The 21296-nt window shown below is 41.1% G+C and overlaps 2 protein-coding genes across 5 annotated transcripts in view; both read left to right on the top strand.

Annotated features, from left to right (window-relative positions):
* TRAK2 (trafficking kinesin protein 2) overlaps positions 1-17900 on the top strand; it is a 54113-nt gene extending 36213 nt beyond the window's left edge. For 3 of the 4 annotated variants that reach the window (XM_084817721.1, XM_084817712.1, XM_084817742.1), the window contains 11 exons: positions 325-534; positions 2655-2733; positions 3685-3815; positions 3945-4019; positions 4989-5126; positions 8917-8993; positions 10905-11108; positions 11784-12085; positions 12946-13221; positions 14128-14227; positions 14743-17900. In XM_084817721.1, coding sequence (XP_084673847.1) covers positions 325-534; positions 2655-2733; positions 3685-3815; positions 3945-4019; positions 4989-5126; positions 8917-8993; positions 10905-11108; positions 11784-12085; positions 12946-13221; positions 14128-14227; positions 14743-15415 — 2265 coding nt within the window. In that variant the 3' untranslated portion in view covers positions 15416-17900. The remainder of the gene's footprint in view (positions 1-324; positions 535-2654; positions 2734-3684; positions 3816-3944; positions 4020-4988; positions 5127-8916; positions 8994-10904; positions 11109-11783; positions 12086-12945; positions 13222-14127; positions 14228-14742) is intronic. The other variant, XM_084817731.1, reaches the window with a different exon arrangement.
* A 2099-nt stretch (positions 17901-19999) lies between these two features.
* Positions 20000-21296, top strand: part of FLACC1 (flagellum associated containing coiled-coil domains 1) — a 47527-nt gene continuing 46230 nt past the window's right edge. Inside the window, exon 1 of the mRNA XM_084817811.1 lies at positions 20000-20148. The gene's annotated coding sequence lies outside the window, so the exon portion shown is untranslated. The remainder of the gene's footprint in view (positions 20149-21296) is intronic.

Raw genomic sequence — 21296 nt, 5'->3', positions numbered from 1 at the left:
CTTCAATTCGTATTTGCAAGCCTGCATATAACAATTGTAGACGTTATTAGATAGTGGAATTAAAAAGGTATATTATTTAAATATATTTTAAAATTTTGAGATCCATATCTGATAGTATCAGAACTTCAAAAATACCAGAATAATAGACTTGCCAAAGGGGGCAGGGAGTAGCTATTCACAGGCACGATTTTGGATAGTAGTATCCTATTTATTACATCCTAAATGTAATAAAAAATACTGTTTACTAGCCCAGTGAGTCCTTAGAGGTGACTGCAAACCATGTAGTGTTGACTGTGTTAGTAAACAAAAGTTCTTTGAAATCAGGTTCACCAGCTACAGCATGAGCTAACCAAAAAAGATGAACTTCTTCGCGTGGTGTCCATTGCCTCTGAAGAAAGTGAGACTGACTCTAGCTGTTCCACACCACTTCGCTCCAATGAGTCCTTCAACCTGTCCCAGGGTCTCCTACAGTTGGATATGTTGCAGGATAAACTCAGGGAATTGGAGGAGGAGAACCTTTCTCTTCGAACAAAGGTAACCTACATTCACATGCCTGCCAAGCATTATTAATTGGAACTGGGAAACAAAGCTAAAAGGAGTTTTGATCTACAAACAAAGTTAAGGTCAGGCTTCTGCTATCTTCAAAATTTAATTAGCCTCTCCTGTTCAGTCTCCTATATCCCTCTCCCTAGTTACATACAGCAATTACCTACATGTCATCCAGTTGCTAATCCTTGATTTTAAAAAATAGTCTTCATCTTAGATTGAAATTTACATATACTGTTGAAATGCCTGTTGTCTTGGTTTTTTTTGTATTTTTTGTATTTTAAAATAGTAGTGATGAAAACCTCTGTTCTTAGTGCCATCTTGTCTATCATCATGCATGAATGATGTCCAGTAGCATCTCTGTTAAACAACTGTTGTTGTTTTTTATATCCCTTTGGGTCAACCAAACTGGATTTAGATCTTTTCTGTGGTTTGAGTTTTTACTGGAAGATAGCCTTTTGGCTCCTTCCAGTTGTGTCCAGTTGAACTCACTGCCCCAAAGACAGAAATATCCACCAGTCCTATATTGCTTCACTAGGCAATTCATTAACATATGTCACAGCGAGAATATAGCTCCAGATTATTGAAGAGCCATGTGCTGCAGCCAGAGGCAAAAGCTACCTTGGGTCTTGGGCCAGTCTAATTTTGGGAATGGTCATAGTCTAACCTCCTGCTATTGAAGGGAAAATGAATGGCATAACCCATATTACTCACCTTGGTTGGTTTACTTATCATTTGTCTGTCCAACCTTTAGGATGCTTAGTTCTAAATTGAATTAAAGTATCAGGAAGAAATAGAATTCCCTTGTTTTCTTGTAAAGCCTATGGAACCTAATAAAATCTGATCTCCATTCAGCTAGGTTGGGGCAGTGAAGCTGTATGAGGGAGCTACAGATGTGATTAACTATTTAAGCTAGTAGGAATATTTGTGAAATACCACATATTCATTCCCCCCTCTCAAATCCTGCTGGACACTCCAGCGAAGCACATAACCTTAGCATATAACCTCGGAAGCGATTCCTACAACATGAGTGGGTTAAAGATTTTGGTTGGCTACCACAACTGAAAATATGTGTCTGTGATTAAATTTATGTTGGGCCTTTTATCACTGTAGTATAGAAATTAGTTATGGCCTAATTAGTTATTATTATTTATAGTTTTATTACATTCTAAAATGTCACTTTGACCTTGTTTTTGATTTTGAGTTATGCCAAGATGAATTATGGTACCAGCTATATTATGTATAACTACTCACGGATTCTTTTGTCCTGAAAATTGAATTTCCTGTGTAAACTAGCAACAATTTCAGTAAGCTATTCAAAACAAGAGGGTGTTATTACGGTACAATCCTGTGCATGTTTACACAGAAGTAAATCCCACTGTGTTTAGTTAGGTTCACTTCCAGGTAAGTGTGCATAAAACTACAGCTTTAGTTGTGCAGTGGGAGTGAGGAAAAGCATTTCACTTTTATTATAGTACAAATCTAGTACTTCATGTCACTATATGTGGTATTTTGATGTTGACTTTATCATCTAAACCAAATTTACAAGACGATCAAAGACCTGTGGGTGTAGGGAAGGACTCTCTGGGGACAATCCTGTTCCTTGCTGTATCCTCTCCTCCCTTGTGTGCTATGCATATGAGGAAGATTCCTACTGCTAAACTCCCTGTATTCAGCTATCCCACATGTGGTGAGTTGCACATGCAGGAAGCCTGAGCATGTCCAGTAGGAGGAATGGCCTTGATTGGGCTCTTGGTTATGAAAGCTTTTGCCATTTGTGCTCCTTATGAAATATTGGTGACTTCATTTATTTTCAGGCCAGTGGATTCCTCTGACATTATTTGCATTGACCTTAAATCTTCTCACTTTCTGAATTGTCTGTTTTCAAGTATGGCTGGTGAGTTTTTGTAATCTTCCAATGATGTATGTCTCCATAGCAAGTGGAGGAAGTGGCTGCAATGGAAACAAATGGCGCAATAAATTATCAAATTCATAAAATCTCATGTGGCAGTGATTTGTGAGTAGAGTATGGAGGAAAGAATAGATGTACATGTACTTTACATGTACATTACTTTAAAATTAATGAAGACTCCCTGATGTTCTTGAAGGCCTGCCACCTGAAGACTGAAACCATGACATATGAAGAGAAGGAGCAACAGCTAGTCAGTGACTGTGTCAAAGAGATCAGTGAGTATTCAGATAGTATTTTCTACTGGGAGAACAAAAAATATTTCCATCTTAGAATACAAACTCATCAGGAGCACCCTCATACCTCCAAGTCAGACCTCAGTGAGCAGAATCCAATGGGGTACATACGCCCCTGCCAATTCACTTCCGCCCCGCCGATTCCCTTCCACAAGTGATGGGTCCTGCTGATTGCACCGCGCAAGCGAAACCCACCACTTACACAAGGGAGATTTAAGGGCTTCGTAGGGGACGCCTCGAAACAAATGGAAATGCTCATTTCTTAAATGAGGCAGGTCAAGGAGCGCCCTTATTCCGACTTGCCTCCTTCCAGAAATGAGTGTTTCTGCTTGATTCAGGTTGCTCCAGAAGCAGTAAATCACCGTTGTGCAAGTGGGGTGTCTTGCACAACACAACTGGCAGGGCAGAAGAGAATTGGCAGGGGCATAAGCGCCTGTTGGATTCTGCCCTATATAAGCAGATAGCTTTATTAGTATAGGGTTCCTTTGAAGACTTAAGTTTCAGTCATCAGTAGAAATCTGCAAAGACTGTCCCTTCTTCTCTGTCCAGTGCAGTTCCCTGCTCTTCCCGTACCAGCCTTTAACTATGGTTAAGGCTAGTGCAGATGTGAGCCCTAATCAAATGTGAATGCAAAGCAAGGTTTACTGTTAAGCAAGGTATTAAAACCAGGGTATGACACTGATTTTAAAACCTTGGTTAATGGTGAATCCTTGTTGACTAAGGCCAGTACTGTTGTAAGGAGCATTAGCTGGAACACCTGTTGACATCTTGATTGCTTTTTCATCACATAGATTTTTTTTTGGCTTTTGCTGTTTCCCATAGAATGATCTTATTCTGTGAATGCCTAGAGGTAATTTTATGGGGGAAGGGATTAGTATGGGTGTTGGGCAGCTACTTTCGTAATTAAACATGTAATCTACTGTATATTCTTAGGGGAAACAAATGTTCAGATTGCAAGAATGAGTGAGGAGCTAACAAGGAAGAATGAGGAGCTGCTTCACTATCAGGAAGAGATCTCATCCCTCTTGTCCCAGATGGTTGATCTTCAGCACAAAATCAAAGAGGTTTGTGTGCACATAGCCCAGAGAGAGAAGAAGGGTTGAAGGTCGGACGATTAATTGCATTAAGTGGGTTATTATTACTTCCAGTAATATTCAGGAAGGATAAAATAACCATTTTCTATGTACCCTCAGCATGTAATCGAAAAGGAAGAGTTGAAACTGCACCTACAGGCTTCCAAAGATGCCCAGAGACAGCTGACAGCAGAGGTATTGATCCCTTCTGTTTTCTGATTTGACACATGAGGAGAAAAAGACCATGGATTTCTTCTCCTATATATAGCACCCAGTGATGTGGGTTTTCTGGAAAATTTTGAATAAATTTTTCCCCCGGAATATTTGATGGCAATTTTTCTGGTGCTTTAAATTGATTGTGATTTGATTTTGCTTATTTTTATTTGACTAGTGATTAGTGAGCAAAACTTCCAGAAGTATGCCATGTTAATTTGTATGTGATGTATAAATACCTCAGACATTTTGGCTACAGGCAATGTTGGATTTCGCCCTATTTTTAAAATATTGTAAATATTTTAGGAGATGACATGGCACTTCCCTTACATTGCTTACAGTTTCAGGGAGAAAATAAAGTTGTTGAAGACTACGAGCATACTAATTCTAGCATGTCCAAATAACTGTGTATTAAATAATTATTTCCTGTGTTCAGTATAGTTATAACTTTGAAAGTCCAATTTGATTGGTTTGTATTCATTTATTATGTTACTAAATAATTTTATGAAACAATGTATTTTTAGAAATTAAAAATGTTACACGGAAAAAGAAGCAGTGAAAATTTTTCCTTCAATGGATGAGGTCACTGCTGCAGTGAGGGACAGGAGGGAAATTCCTGAAGACAGCATGCTAAAATTTCTGATTTTTTTCCTTTCTGTTAAAAAGCTGTTTTATGTTATTTGCATTGAGCTTGGAAAGAAAAAAAATTAAGAAGATACAGATACTTAGCCAAAGTATTAGGCCAAGCACGACACACAAAGTAGAGACCCAGAACTCTAAAATGCTGATTTGCACTTGCTTTTGTTCAGGGGTTTCCCTTTTGTGCTGTTCCTCTTCACAGATACTGAAGTGGACTGCAGTAATATTTCCTTGGAGCATATGTAGTTGGGTCTCTTCAGTACCATTTGTTTTCTTTGCCAAGTAAGTGACTGACCTTTTGCGTTCTTACAGCTGCATGACTTACAAGAGCGGAATGCTGAGTGTCTGGGGATGTTGCATGAGTCGCAAGAAGAAGCAAAGGGACTGCGCAGCAAAGCCAGCCACGCTGCCCTTCTCTGCCGCCCCCAGTCATGTGGAGCATTTCCTGTGGTAACTTAACATGAGCTTTCTGTCAATGTAGCAGATCCCACTAGTTCAGCAGAACCTTTAATACTGTCGACTGGTTTTAAGTAACATGAAACCTCAAGGGCAAACTTGATGTGACTGTCCTTGTCCCTTAAACCTAAAAAAAAAGCAGCTGGCAGTTAGCTAAGGGATCTCAGTCTCCAACCCTGCCATCTATGATTCCATCTTTTAAATTTAGCCTTCCCCTATGTCTCCTACATCTCAGTTGGATGAGGAAGAAGGCAGTCAAGAAGCCACTTCTAGTATATATCATGGTTCTGGTATCATTTTTCAGCCTGCCCTTAGGTTCTATTGTTGTGGACCTAGCAGGGGATTCTGAGAAGTGTTTCAGCTCCAGTACCAGTACTGCAATTTACAGTTTGGTGTCTCGGTTTAATTTGGAGATGTTGCCCTCTTTTTAGTAATATTCTAGCGCCCCGCCTCAATGCAGACTTCTTGGTGAGTCTCTTAGAGAGCAATCCTATGGCCGCCAGACAGCAGCTAGATGGCCATAGGATATATGTGTTTCTGGGAACTAACCTTGTAGCCCGCACTCTGAGGTTGGTTCCCAGAAAACTGTCCTCCCCCCATGTCCACGCTGCCTCCCGTCCTCCAAGCTCACAAGAGGAACGTGGAGCAGCCGAAAAGGGGCAGGGCTGGAGGCGTTCCGGGGTGGGGAAAGTGGATCTGCCTGTATGACACATCCTATGTGTTGTACAGCAGCCTCCTCTCCTGCTCAGTCCCTCCGCGGCTAGACAGCCGAAAACAGCTGTCTAGCAGAAAAAGCAGGGCAGGAGAGGTGCAGAGGGAACAATCCTTCCGTGCTTCTCCTGCCTTGCTTTGGATAGGCGGTGGCCTCCGAGTTCAGAGGCGGCCGCCTATCTACGTAGGATTGTGCCCTTAATGTCCTCTGTGCCCACTTCCACTTTGTACTGTTCCAGCAGTAGAGGGAGGAGGAAGGAACAGACAGATACCTCTGACAGATCTTTAGTCATCTGTTTGTCAAGGATATTTGGAAATACCTACTTTATTTCCTGCCCTCTACATCTCTTTTGATAAGGAAAAACGGTTAGGGACACAGCATAGTACTTAGTCATCAGAGGCTGTGCTGTATTTGATCTTTAGTAGTCACTATTATAAGGGGATGTTGCTAGGAAAGAGATGTGAACCTTGAAATGACACATAATTAAACATTTGGATAATTAGATTCTCTTCTCTTTGTTACACATACATGTGACACCTATTTGCCACTTGTCTGCTTCTTTAGGGCTCAGTTTATGTCTTGCTGACTACTCTAGAATTAGATACAAACATTAAAAAAAAACATTTATTTTGGAGAAGTATTGTATGAAATACCTTCTTTCTATGCAGTTAGATAAAACAGTAAATGCACTGTTAGGGATTACTTCTTTCCTTCATTATTATTAGGAAACCCTTCCACATTTATTTATTTTATTTTATTTACAACATTTGTATACCACTCCCCATCTAAAACAGATTCTGGAGTGGTGAATATTATGTCTGTGCAATAGAAATTCAATTAATTGATACATTTCTTCAGTAGTGTAGTGGCATATTCAGAAGTGCAGGGTCCCTTCATGACAGTCACAGCCACGCCTCCTCACAGCCTCACCCCCTTCTAAGATTGTACAACATTGTAAGATATACAGCCTTCAACTGGGATCCAAAAACAGTACAGCTGAGAGTAAGGCAGGGGTATTTCCATTGGATGTCTGAGAAAAAATGCAGGGATGTTAATCTTTTTCATCCACTCACTCACTCGCTCACTCACTCACCCAAACACAAACATTTTAGGTTTTCAAAATATGATACTCTATGGAAGCTTCACCCTCTCAACTCAGCCCTCATGGACAGATCCCTTCTCATTTAAACAGCCCCCTTGCACACTCCCTTAGCTCCCCAACATTACCCATTAGCCTTCCCTAAATTATATCTCTCCCATCCCACAACAGAAACGTCCACACACCCAGCTGGATTGAAACACACACACCTTCTTTCTCCTCTCCCCCCAACTGATTTTGTTCTGTTTCCCTCTCCTCCACCAGGGTTTGTTTGCCCAGATACATGCCAACCTTGTACCAAAAAGTGTAGCTGGCAGAGCAGGTTGCATTTGGCAATTTTGCTTACTATAGAAATTAATGTTCAAGAATTAACAGTGCAATCCAGTGGGTGTTTATTTCAAATTAAATTTACCGAGATCTTGGGAAGGCAGCTGAGGCTGCAGTCCTACGCACACTTACCTGGGAGAAAGCCCAATTGGCAAATGAACATAGCAGGACTGACTTCTGAGTAAAAGTGCATAGGACTGTGTGATAAATCCTAAAAACTGGCACAAACCAGCCACCTGCCCTGCCCCATAAGTAAATAATGGTGGCAGCGCCCCCCCCCCGCCCCCCCGCTGCCATGGCCAGCAGCAGCCAGTGTTTCAGGAGATGAGGGCAGCGCTGGGCATGCAGGCATGGAGCAGGGACAGGCGGAGAAGGCAATTGCTGAGGAGGAGAAGGGGGCAGTGAGAGGAGGCTGCAGAGCTCCCTCAGGCTCCCTCCCTCCCTTTGTCTGGCTGGCTCTGCATAGTAGATGAGAGGCAGCCGAGAGGCAGCTGCCTGCACTCCCTCTGCTCCCTCCTCCTTCCCTAGCGGACTGCAACCTGGCTGGGGGCTGGCTTCAAAAAAAGCGCCTGAGCAAAGCCCCGGCATGACCTGCTACCACTACACTGCTGCATTTCTGAAATCAGCTTTGTGAAAACAATCAACTTCAGCAGCCAGATTCTTAGGTCTCTAGTGGTACTAAAATTCTGACATTTCTCTAATATAACTGTTGGTTCCTGTTACCTTTTTTTTAAAGAAAGTGAGTGGGTACTTTCAGAAAATGCTTTTTTAAAAAATTCATTGTTATAAATGTTGATCATTGCTAGAACCTTGTTAACACGCAGGGCAGTATTCAACTGTGTCATTCCTCTAGTGCAAAAGAAGTTGCACTAGCGTAAACACAATTCCAAACTATGTGTGAGAGGAGAATTCAGTGAAAGTTATGTTAGTGCAAGCGCGGTTGCACAAGTACTTGCACCATGGGAAGATTCAGTGGAGCTCTGCTGCAGCTATTTGAGTTTGTGGAATGACACCGTAGGATACTGCTCGCTGTGTTTTTAGTAGAGTTTCTGTTGGCTTCCCTCATCCTGTCAGCAACCCCAGACTTGGTTTTAGTGAGTTCTCACTGAAGCGAACCATTTGTACGGTGCTCTTTTTCCAGGATGTTGGAGGAGGAAACTTTGAAATGAGGACACACTGATTCCTGACTTGGAATAAGGGAATATTTTTTTCGTTCTATTTGGGGATAGGTAGTTTATTGTAGAAAATTATGTTGTTGTAGCTTCACAATTACTCTGGAGAAAGAGTTGTCTTTGTACCTCAATATCTCCCTTTGTAAATGGCTAATGGGAACATCTTTTTTAGTAAAACAGTCTAGAATAGCCACGAGGTAGACAGAGAGTTGAACACAATGGTGACTCATCCAGGCCTTGGAGTGGAAATCAGTGAATCCAGAAAAGAATCCAAAGTTGCGACTTAGCCCTGAAACGGCAATGGATTTGCAAAATTGCAATACCTAAATACTATCTTGAGCTTCAGACAATTCTGTTCATTTAGACATTTTCTCAATGGTGTTAGGCTGAGCAACAAAAACGCATGTTATCCATTTTACTTCAGTATGTCTTGAGGGACCTGTTAAATCCTAATATGTTCTTTGCTACTTTAAGGAATCTTTGGCAGCAGAGATTGAGGGAACAATGCGGAAAGAGCTGCGTTTGGATGAAGAATCTTTCTCTAAACAAAAGTAAGTGCAGCTATTGTTTTGCTACACTTAACCCATTTTGACACATCACAGTAGCCGTCAACTGTAGGATTAAGACAGTAGTTGGATCTGGATATCTCATGTAGTTGGATTTGGATGCTCCATTTTTATTTTTATTTAAATTTAAATATTGAGTTTGGGAAAGCAACATTCCACTACATAACATGGTGGTATTATACAGCAGCCATGACAAGATGATTGTCCTGCACATTAATATGTACGCCTTGTTGCTTAAAACGCAGTCACAGTAACTAAGAGGTATTGTTATCAAAATTATCAGTTAGCACTGAGGCTTCAGTGCAGACTTGCACAATATAAGACCCACAGGCTCCCTGCTCCCTGAGGAAATTCTGAAAACTATTTTTTGTGGTGCCTTCCTATATCTTTGTGGGAACATGTAAGAACTGCTTCTTATGATATGTTTATGGTGTGGGAGCTGTTGCTGCACAGGTTCTCCCATCCGCAGGCTAAACTGAGAAGCCCCAGTCCAGGTGGGAGGAGCTGCAGCATAGGCTCCTCCCTTGTTGTCAGGGGTGATTCTGAGCACGGGGAGTGGGATAGCAGTTCAAATTCTGAAGGAGAACCATCAGACATGGGGGAAGTGCTTTCCCAGCTAGTCCAGATACGTGTAGGCCTGCTTCTCAGGTTACAAATGTACAGATGGCTGAGCTTGAGGGTCCCTCCTCACCCCCCCCCCCTTGAGAGGCAGCGAACAGGAGGTTGACCTATTAGATGCCAGGCACAGACGCAGAGCAAAGAGAGACAAGGCAGGGGTGGAACTTAGGCAGTCTACCCGATTGGCCTTGCATGAGAAGCTGCGCTTAGAGGCCTCACGAGAAGAGAGGGACCTCCCCCCCTTAAGTTAGGCTAGCAAGACCGCCTCCCTCTTCAAACAGCTGTCAACTCTCATAAATTCCATTTGGATCCCCTGAAGGCATTCCTTGTAAATGGAGAATTTCTCTGAGAATTTGCATCTGTATGACCCTGTGAAGTAATGGATTAAAAGCTGTAGACTGAAGCCTCTCGTCTGTGTATGTTTGGGCCCTGAAGTGAAGTGGGAGATAAGGGAATCGTGACACATGTGGGACCGAGCTTTTCATGTTAGCCTTCTGGTACAAGAAGGTTCCATGGTGTAGCAACAACCACACTGCCAGTGTAACACAAAGAGCAGGCATAAGGCCTGACAGTAGCCCATCAAAAGTAGGAGTGGTGAAGCATTGCCATGTTTGCATTGCTCCTCTCCAGGATTCAGAGGCATGTGGTGGAGCTGACATCATTTTCCCCAAACATTTACACATACCCCTCTCACTGTTGGGCTTTCATGATATGGCAATAACAAGACTTTTCAGGAAAGCCTCTAGGCTTACTAAGAGTAGCCTAAGGAATTTTTTTTTACTGCTATGGCTGTTTTTGTTGTTGAAATGTTTGTTTTCTGTTTTATTCTTAGTATGGTTTAAAATTGTTGTGAACTGCCTTAGCCATCTTACAAAGGTCAAGATAGAACATTTTAATTAAGAAGAACTGAGGAATGGAGATGCAGAGGCACGGATGTGAAGAGAGAAAAAGTGGTAATAGTGTAGTGTGAGGAGTGGGTGAACTATGTGGTAGAGAAAGAAAAGGGTAACACAGGTTGCAAAGACCTTTGAGATAGGACAACATGGAAGAGGGAGTTAGCTGAGAAATGTGAGTTCCCTGAGAACCATGGTGTAAGGAAAGCGAAAAAGAGGGAGGCAACTTGAATGATGGGAGCACTGACTGTGCAGGTGCAGAGAGAGGAAAGAGCATGTGCTATAGGGGGCAATCACTGAGGAGTTCGTACTTGTTTGGGGGACATTTTACAGAAGTGGAAGGTAAGCGAAATATGTTTATCTCCATGGTCTGTTTCCTTTTTAGGATTCAACAAAAGCGCATATTTGATACTGTCAGAGTAGCTAATGTTATGCGTGGCCGTTGTGCTTCGTGTCCTGCCCCACTCCCGATTCCAGGTTCAAATCGTTCAAGTGTTGTCATGACAGCAAAGCCTTTTCATTCTGGCTTGCAACATGTGGAAGGAAAGGTGGATCAGTCTCGGAAGACCAGCTCAGAGAACATTTCCAAGTAGGAAATAACAGATATTATCACTTCAGAATGTACTGGAGCTTTCATTGTCGTTGTTGGATTTTGCACTTCTAGAAATGTTTGTGGTGAGGAGGGAGAGTTCCTGTTACCCCAGACCACACTGAAAAGGACAGATCTCATTTCTTGTTTCCTATTTACCATCTTTATTTGTGTTTATCTTCTAATCTTGTCAGCATCCTCACATGGGATGCTGTGTACAGAGTTTTTTCCTCTCGGTATCTTAACGCTGTGCCAGCCATGGTATATATTTTGGCACAGTTAGAACAGTACGGAAATTTTACTTTAGAATATAGATGAGTAACAAAGAGGAGAGCCATTTTTGTCACACAGACTTTCTTGGTTGCGTCTGCCATCATATGCTCAAAACCCCATCCACTGTGGCTCGCAAGCTCTGTTCTCTCTGCATGAAATGATTATGTTGTGATGTTACAGGAAGACTTCACACCAATACCAGATGGAGTTTTGTGCAGACTGCTACCACTAGAGCAGCATATCACTTCCTTTGCCCACAGTGACAGTGTAGCACATGTGTTTTTGAACTGCACCATCAGTTACAGAAGTGAGGCTGACAAACTGTACGATGCCCACCTACTGTTTGAGAGAGGTTGCTTTTTAATATCACAGTGATATAGCATTTAATTCTTTTATTTCCAGTAGGGAAGCGGAAAAGCTGGGCCACCCTGGTGTCCCTGGGGGAGATGATTTAGCCACTGCTCTGCACAGGCTTACTCTCCGTCATCAGAACTACTTGAGTGAGAAGCAGTTCTTTGAAGAAGAGTGGGAGCGCAGGATGCATCTGCTGGCTGACCAGAAAGAAGAACCTGGTGGCTGTAGTACACCAGCGGAGAGCTGCCTTTCCCTGGGAAGCGGTTCAGAACTTACAGACTTCTCTGGATCCTCCAGCAGCATGCGTTCTCTCCTTCCAGAGAAACTGCAAATTGTCAAACCTCTTGAAGGTAAGGTGTTGACTGTCTGCTGTTGCTCTCCGGTGATCACAGCTCTTCACTGTGGGACATGCGTTATTGTCAGCTGACAGTTAGTTTATCCTCCGATTGAGAATTGGATGTGGGGCCAGATCTCTGATCACCCCTAACTTCATGGAGAGGGCCTGTGATAGGTCACTGTCTTCCAGGCTGCTCCCAGGTATAACTGGTTTTCTGCTGACAGGCAGGCTTGCTGATTAAGAATGCTTGTCACTAACAAACCCCACAGGACTGAGGCAGCTTCCACTGCTGACTGCTGTTCTTCCAAATGGCAGACTGGAGGCAGACAGTAATTATTGCGTACAAACCCTGCATCTTTTGGTACCTCTTCCTTTTCCGTGGCTTACCTACAGCTACTGATCATTTTACATTGCTCTCCCCTCTGTCCCCCACTTCCAGATTAGTGCAAAACAATCCACATGGGAAGCTGCAGCCTGGGCAAGCGCTCAGGCTCAGTAAAACAGAAATGATAAGCTTTTGACTCATAATGTTTGTGGGAATGAACAGGTAAAGAAATCAAAGCCTTTTTTCCCCACTAATAGGGCTATCTAAATGTTCACCAAAAGCAATACCAATAAGTCCCCTTGTCCAACTTCGGTGTCTGCTTGAAAGGAGAGCGCCTTCTCAGCTTTAAAGTTAAAACACTCAAGTGTAGGGGAAAACTTTTTAGATTATTTGCTGTCACCTTTTAAAATCCTTTCACCATGCATTTCCATCACATGCAGTAGCTTCCAATCCCCAGTGAGTAATTTTTAAATTACTTTCTAGTTGGCTGTCTAGGGTTAAACCCCATCCATTTGAGATGTGTTTGTGTTTGTGTCCTTCCTCACTAGGCTCTCAGACCCTGTTCCACTGGCAGCAGTTGGCTCAGCCTAACCTAGGCACAATTCTTGACCCACGCCCTGGTGTTGTCACAAAAGGGTTCACACCACTGTCTGAAGATGATGTCTATCACCTTTCTGATTTGGAAGAAGATGAGGAAGAAAAGGATGAAGGCATAACCTTTCAAGTGCAGCAGTCCCCGCTGGAGGAAAGGAAACCTACAGTGCCAAAGTCAATGACGGGAATCTTCCTACCACCCACGAAATTAACAACAGTTTCCCTCACAGGTAAGGATTTGTAACCATTGTGATTTTAGTTGACTTTTCTCTTATATTTCTGCTGGTGCTTTGATAATACAGAATAACTTTAGCAGTTGATTTTTTTCTGTTGTGAGAGACAATTAAAGCTTAAAGCCAAGTTTATCTTCCTAGTTCATCAATAATAAATCATGTCTCTTACATATTTATGGGAAGATGATTTTTCTGTTCATTTTACAGAAAAAGCAGTGAAAGTTTAACCAGCCCTATATTGAAAATGTGCTACTCAGTTGCCAAGGTGCAAAAAAGTGCTACTCAGTTGTAGTGAGTAAAAGGTTGATGGTGGCGATGGCCTTGCACTGCTGTAAATTTAATGCTCCTTGTAGGGATTAGGCTATTGTATCTCCCTCCAGCCTTTTCTCCTCTCCAGCATATATTCCTCTTTTTGGCCTTAGCCATTGTTAAGGCTTATGTTGACACTAACCAGGTTTCTGTCTTCAGAACCCTGATTAATATTACTTTGCCTAGCATTAACCATGGTTAAGATTGACATCAGCAGAATCTTTAATCATGGTTGATACCAGCAGTGGAATTTGCACCAGAAAGGAGTTGTGTAATCGTATAGCCCACTGCCAATCACTTAACCATGGTTAAGCAATCAGGAAAAGTATATTTAAAGCATCTGCTAGCTGCCAAGATTCAAGATAGCCCAATCTAAAGTTGCAAAATTTAGTGTTCAGGGAATATAATTTACCTTAGGCACTTCTTTTAGAAAAATATCTTTAAAATAATGTATACAATCTTTTCTTTCATTGGAGTGTATTTGCCTTGGAAGAATTAGTTTTTACACTTACTAATATAGGATTTTGAAAATATTAACCTGCTAGTCTCTTCACCATCTCCTTTTCATCAAATGTGTTTTAATTTTTATTATAGCTTCCAATCCAGGAAAATGTCTCTCATCAACAAACTCTACATTTACTTTTACTACTTGTAGAATCCTCCACCCATCTGATCTCACACAGGTCACTCCCAGGTAAGAAGGTTATTGATATTCTCATAATTTTATATGTAGTCAAATGTACACTTAACTCATAAATTATATTCAAGTGATCTAGAATTTTGCATCCGATTAGCCAAAACAGACTACAGTTTTTACACGTAGGGTGCAATCCTATGCAGGTTTACACAGGGAAAAAATCTTACAGTATGGCTGGCTGGGGAATGCTGGGAGTTGTAGGACTTTTTCCTGTCTAAACCTGCATAGGATTGCACCCCTTGAAGGTATTAACTAATTATCATTACATTTGTCATATATCAAAACTTTTGAAAAGGGATGGGATCAGAGAGGAAAAAGGGGGATACAATATGTGGAATATTGCCATGTAAAGAAAAGGAGGCAAGGACTCAAGGCCTTGATGTTGATATAGAACATAGAAGCTCTTCCCTTGATTCCTGAAAGCTTTATCCTTTTCTTTTGTTTCTTCTACAGAGGACAGTAATAATGGTATTCAATCTGTGTGTCTGTCTTTCGTCTTGTTTGTTTTCCAGTGCTTCATATGCACCCGGATGCTCTGGAAGTTGTAGCAGTACAAGCAGTACAGTTACGAGCTCCCCAGCCATATCATACAGGCTTAGTACTGGAGAATTTGTTACTAACAGAAGAGACTCAACTACCACTTTAAGTAGCACAAGAAGCTTAGCTAAACTTCTGCAAGAACAGGGCATCTCAGCAAAGGTCTACAACAGTCCAGTTTTGGAGGGTGCACCAATGTTTCAGCCCCCCAAGATACTTGCTGTTCCCTCAACACCACCAAATTCTCCTTTGCATTCCCCTTGTCCTTCCCCTTTGCCTTTTGACTCACGAGCAAACGTGTCTGAAAATTTTTTGGCCTCTCGACCAGCTGAAACATTACTGCAGGAGATGTATGGACAGAAATCCTCTAATCCTTATGATGTAGGACAGCTGAAGATGAATCTGGTGGAGAGGCTGAAGAAACTGGGTATTGCCAGAGCTGTCAAACATCATGAACCGGGGGACAATAAAAAAAGTCAAGGGGCAAAAGGTGGCCTGCAAAGGCAGGACTCAGCTGTGTATGTAAGCACAGGCAGCAATCTGATGGGTGGACTGAGAAGAAACCAGAGCCTTCCAGTCATGATTGGAGCCCTTGGAGGCCCAGTCAGCACATCCTCCTCAAAAATGGGAGTCCTGAAGGAGGATTGAGCAGTTTAGCATGATTGACTTTCAGCTGGCGGAATAACACAAAATGCATGGACAAGGGATGTAGGTCATGGTTAAAAGAATGTTTAAAAGAGGGTTGTTGGAAGAGACAGGTATATGGTTAAAGGTGGGGAGGGGGAGACTTTGCATGAAATGTGGAAATGAAATTAAGAGAGCAAAGGAAAGAGCAAACCAAAGTTCAGTCTTGAGACCACTGAAATCTCTGACCTTCTGTGATGATCACTAGGAGGCCACACAAACAAATACATATTTTCTATATTTGATATTACATGTAAATAGTAAAATAGTAAATATCCATGTCAGTTTTATCTCTGAGTGTGCTTTACTGGGTATTATCTGAGAAATCCTACCACTTCTAAGGAAAGGGGTAAAATCTTTATTAAATACTGGTCCAGAACAACAGATGCAATGTGTTTTTAGAGGAGAGCTCAGCTTAATTTATACATTAAAAATATAAATACAGATGGAATATATACTAGCTCTCTAAAAAATAGTGTCACAAGCTCAATAAAGAAAATACTTGTGATGTATATTCATATCCAGGAGTGCAGAATTACAATGACATCTCCTGTTGCACAAACAAAAAAACTCAGGCAGATATTAAGAAGGGAGTAAAATCCATGTTCTTTTTTTAGAGTATATATTTATTTGATTTAAATGGGGAGCATATATTTGGCAGACAAAAAGATAGCGTTTGATACTCTATTCTACATCTGGCTGTGTTATGGGACACATTCATGTCTTTGAGTAATTCCACAGATTTACAGCACAACCTCAGTTGAAGTGACTGGATTGGAGCCATAGTTTGGGGGGAAATCTGTTTTATAAAATAAAGTACATAGTCGGTTTCCTTCTGATTCTTGGCAAGCTTCCATTGCAAAGCTTTCATAGAGGAGAGATCAAGAAATCTGCTGCACAAAGTGACATGCAGAACTCCCAGTGCTAATGTGGCATAAAATGGCACCTGTTTTCAAGCTGCAGTAGACACAAGGTTTGGCACTGCTAAAAAAGAAACCTTTCTTTCCTAATAAGATAAATTCTAAACTGAATGTTTCTGAATGAATCAGTTCTGGGAAGGCAGACTTTTCTGCTTTGGCAGAATGAGGAGATAGACATTTAGTCTCTCTCTGGATCATTTTGGATGTGAAACAGAGGCGGGAAGGAGAGAGGAAGTGCAAGTGACTTGGACCTCCCTCCCTCCATACTTTCCATGTGATGACTGAAGTAGGCATTTCAGATGCATGAACTCTACACACATATAAAAATTGCCTATCTCTCCACAGGTTGAGAATACTCGCAAATCATGACATGCTGGCAATGAGCTGTGTGATCAAACTGATTTGTGCTTATGATGTGCTAATGCACATAACTACCTTGCCAATAGAGCACATTCCCAACCCATGCAGGGGGAAAGGTCTGCATGGTTTGAAAATTAAGCACACATAGTGGCAGGGTGACTTGACTCTTAGGCATGGTATGAGTTGGTAAGAAGGCGATTCTATACATGAGGTCCAGTTACCACAGGATATTTCCAAAAGTTCTAAGTAGGTTAGGTATAAGACACATGATGGCTTTGTATGTAACTGTGTGACTTAAAATATGGCTTTTCTCCCTAAATCTTCTAGGCATTCTAGGTGAGAATTTTTGATGGTTTCTGTAAAACAACAGCTGACAAACTGATGGTTTCTGTAAAAATGACAAACAGCTACACAAGTATTTTGTCAACTGCTGTCTCTCTCAGTATCCATGAGCATACAGTAGCTCAACTGGTTGTGGAAACTAAGGAAAATCCTGTAAATGGTTAAAGAAGTATTTATTATAAAGTGCTATATACGGGTTAATTCTATTTTAAATTAAAGCATATTCTAAAATTTTGAAAGCTTTTAGAGTGCATTTTCTTAATGGTTTATAACAGCTTGTGTTCTTTGACAAGGTAGATAAAAGGGGATTTTGTTTAATTTGTTCTCCATTAGCTTGGAGTCCAACACATTCTGCTGTATTTTTTACAGTAGTAGGGAAAGATCAGGTAATGGAACAGTAGTGTTTGCCTAAGCTAGCAAGCAATGTCTAGAGGAAAACAAGCACAACATTTCAGCTAATATGGAACTCATGTATGTGTGATGTATGTAATCTATGAATTCTTGCTGCATTCTTTTTTAAAAACTATATGGTAATCTAGAATGAATGTGGATTTCTAACTGGACTTCTTGTAACTGCATCTGTTTGTGAAGTATATGTATTTGTTATCTGCAGAAGAAGCTGACCTGGTAAACCAGACCTCTTTCTGTAGACCATATTCATGTAAAAGTTAATTTTGTAAGTATTTTCAGGAAATGCATGTTTCAAGACAGCTTTTCCCCCTTCTATTAAGAGAGTCATCTGAAGGTACAAAGAAGTCTCATCCTAAAAAAAAAAAATTAAAATAGAAAGATAGCCTGGTCCAGCCCGATGCAGGAGATAGTTAATATGTTTTGTCCAGTCAGTGTGCAGCCCATAGCAGCAAAAAAATAACAGTAAAATCTACTTGCATTCCATAGGTATTCAGTTGCATTTTGTACAGTGTGCCTAAAGTTCTTCCTCAAGAAAATATACTCTGGGAGCTAGAGTAGCAGTACCTTTGTGCCAAAGCCTTTTAAAGCATGAGCTTTGGAGCAGAGGGCACCAGAAAATCAGTTTGAGAGATACTGATTAACATAGATACAAGCAATGCAAGTGACATCCCAGACTGCTGCTGTTATAATGCATGGTGGCTTATCTGGCAGGCCTGATTTTGCCACCAGTAAAAAAAAAAGGGGGGGGGGAGGAGCAGTAGGATGTCCTGAAGGACATGATTATCATGAGAGGAAGAAAAGAATGCAATTGGCTATATCTTTACTTGCATATATATTTATCAAAATGGATTCTATACTTGAGTGCTAGTTCAGCACAAAGATGTACACATATACACTCTTGTAATATAAAATATTGAAAGGTTTTTCATTGTAACCTGAATTCTATACATATTTGATAAATAAACAGTATCAATATCTTTCAGTCTCTCCTGCTTGAACTAGAAGACTGTGATATTTTCATTAAATATATTTCCTAAAGTTCATACAGATGAGTCTTTTTGTGCAGGCAGAAAGGGGAAATGTTGTTGAGCTGAGAATAAGAAATCTTCGGTAAAGTAAACAGAAAAGAGTAAAGGTTTGAAATAGCATCCATTTTTGCCATTCCCAGCAAGTTGCACAACATTTCTTTTTACAATCAATGACATACAGTTTTTGCACACTTATTTTATAGTAGAATTTAAATCTAATGATAAATACTTAAAATCTGCCTTTTTACACAATTCTCGTTGTACAGTGATTTCTTCCAAACATTGCTAGTGTTGGTATGAGTCATTTAATGTGGTATTTCCAGTTTCTGTGTCTTCATAAAGCAAGATATGAATTTGATTAAGTGGTGTTAATTTACTCCATCTTCTTTGACCAATGAACCTTTAATGAAAACGAAGTATATTGAATAGATGCGCTCAAGATGTGAACACAACATAAAGAATTTGAGTCCTCTGGCCTGTTTGAGTGTTTGCACTGTTTGAGTGCAAACACTCAAGAAGTTTGCATTAGTACAACAGTTACCAAGAATCAAGAATTCTACCTCTGTGTGAGTGGTCCCTTTCATCCTCTCCTCTGAAAAAAACAACAACCCTGTGTTCTGTGTACCCACGAATACAGCTATATAATGATAATTTACTTTTAATGACTAATATAATCTAAACATTGAAAAAAGCCTTGGACACCATCAGTACAACAAAATACAAACTGATGTTCTAACTGCATATACAAAGCTGCTAAGTAAGAGTTATATGAGGGTTTGAAGTCTCTTGAAAATGCATAAGTATTTCAAGGTAATCTTAGTGGTGGGTTTTAAAAATTTATGCTAAACGTACACATAAATAGCCTTGCTGATGTGTGCAAAACCGGCAACGTTGGATGATAGACTGTATAATTATCTGAGGGATTATTAAATAGGCAGGCAGCAGCAGGAGAAAACAATCAGAACTAAACAGAAGTCTTATTTGTGAAGACTATAATGGAACTGGCAGATTTGCAATGAGACTTCTAAGATCCTGATAACGGAGGAAGAAGAGGATTGGAGCAATAACTCGGCAGAAAGGAGCTGCTAAATACTAGGTAACCAAGGCTAGTGTAAAGGGACATAATGGGAGACAGGATGTTTTGCGTGGAATAAATTTTACTGCCAAAAAAATAGGAAGCAAAATACACACAAACTTGGTATTGGGGGTGAAGTGACCACTGACAAGTTTTAACAAATCACATAAAAACCAACCGATAAGGTCGTATTCCTTTAGTTATCTTAAAGGCCCAGAAATTGCCCCTGACTAACAAGAAGAGCTTTTATGCTCACTTTTAACTTGCTCCTTCCGCTGGCTTACCCTCCCAGGGAAGTCAGTATTTGCAACCATGTTTTAACGCCCCTTAATTTTTTGAAAAAATGAACTCCATCTGGGCTCATAAATATGTAGAGGAATCCGACGAATGCGTGCACTACGCCTTTAAAAATAGAACGGAGGGAGGCAGCCACAGTGAACTTGTTTCCATGGTGAGACAGAAAGCTAAAATCATCGCGGGACCTGTCTCGAAGGTTTGCAGGCTCCTGCTTAAGTACACAGGACGGACACAACCCGCCGAGCAGTAAGATCAGCTCCACTGGTAAGTTTTTCTTGATTCGTTTTAACTGTCCCGTATGAACAGGGCTGGCTCAAGATGTTTGCAACGCGGGTGGAAAATGTAAATAGGCCACGCGCAGCTGAAACGGCGCCGTCGATCCTGAAACTGGTGGTGCGCACAGACCCATCCGCTGCTGCGGCGAACGGCCGTGTGGAGTCATTTCTTTCCGTTGCTCTGCAGCTTTAGCACATTAACATAACAAAGCTCTCAATGTGTGTGTGTGTGTGTGTGTGTGTTTTTACATATTCAAATCATATTTGAGAGCACCAGGGTACTGAGTTCTTTAGATCTGATGTGGAATTAGATGGAAACTTGAAAAATAAGTTTTATCCCTCCAGATTTTTTTAGGTGTGCTTAAATATTTCAGATCCTTGGTTGTGTTTCTGAGCTCTCTTCCGCTCTCCTAAACTTTTAGTTTTGAGATTTTAGCCTTGTCTGAAGCTGTAATGTATTGCATTTAACTGTTTGTCTTAAATATTGCAAACTGCCCTGGGATCCAAGCGGTTGGAACCAGGACCTGCTTTAGGCTCTCCTGGCAGAAGGACCATTTTGAAGGGGCAAAAAGGAGGGATTTTTTGGAAGGAGGGTACCGGAAAATCCACTTCTGCCAGTGCAGTTGAGCCGGCTTAAATCTGTATCCAACCCTGTAAAAATAAATACGAAGATAAACTGACTACTGGCCAAAGCCTGCTCCCGAGGTAACTGCTTCACTCTGCCTCTTGGACGACAGCCCCTGCGTTTTACCGTGCAATCTTAAACCTGTTTACTCAAAAGAAAGCATCTAGGAGTTAATGGTATGCTATGGTTTCAAGTTTTGTTTTGTGAACCGCCCAGAGACCTTGGCTATTGGGTGGCATAGAAATGTGATTGAGTGCTTGATAGATAAATAGGAACCTTTAAAGGTAAAGCAAAGTGGTATATGATTGGCCCTCAAGCCAATAATATAAGGTAGGGGAATGTGAGTGAGTGTGAAAATACCGCCTTAAATCAGCAAGGAGATAAGACAGGAGAGTAGTATCCTGTTTCCACACCACCTCTGACCCATTTCAGACCATATGTGATTATTCCTCAAGGATACTTGTATCTCTCTGGCTATCTCACTGGTTGTATGCAGTGAATTGGCCCTTGTT

Source organism: Heloderma suspectum, chromosome 1 (assembly GCF_057233095.1).
Source record: "Heloderma suspectum isolate Gila_16-S chromosome 1, 16-S_ref, whole genome shotgun sequence".
NCBI classification, from domain to species: Eukaryota; Metazoa; Chordata; class Lepidosauria; order Squamata; family Helodermatidae; genus Heloderma; species Heloderma suspectum.
The sequence above is the reverse complement of the archived record's forward strand: the minus strand, read 5'-3'. Positions and strand labels throughout refer to the sequence as shown.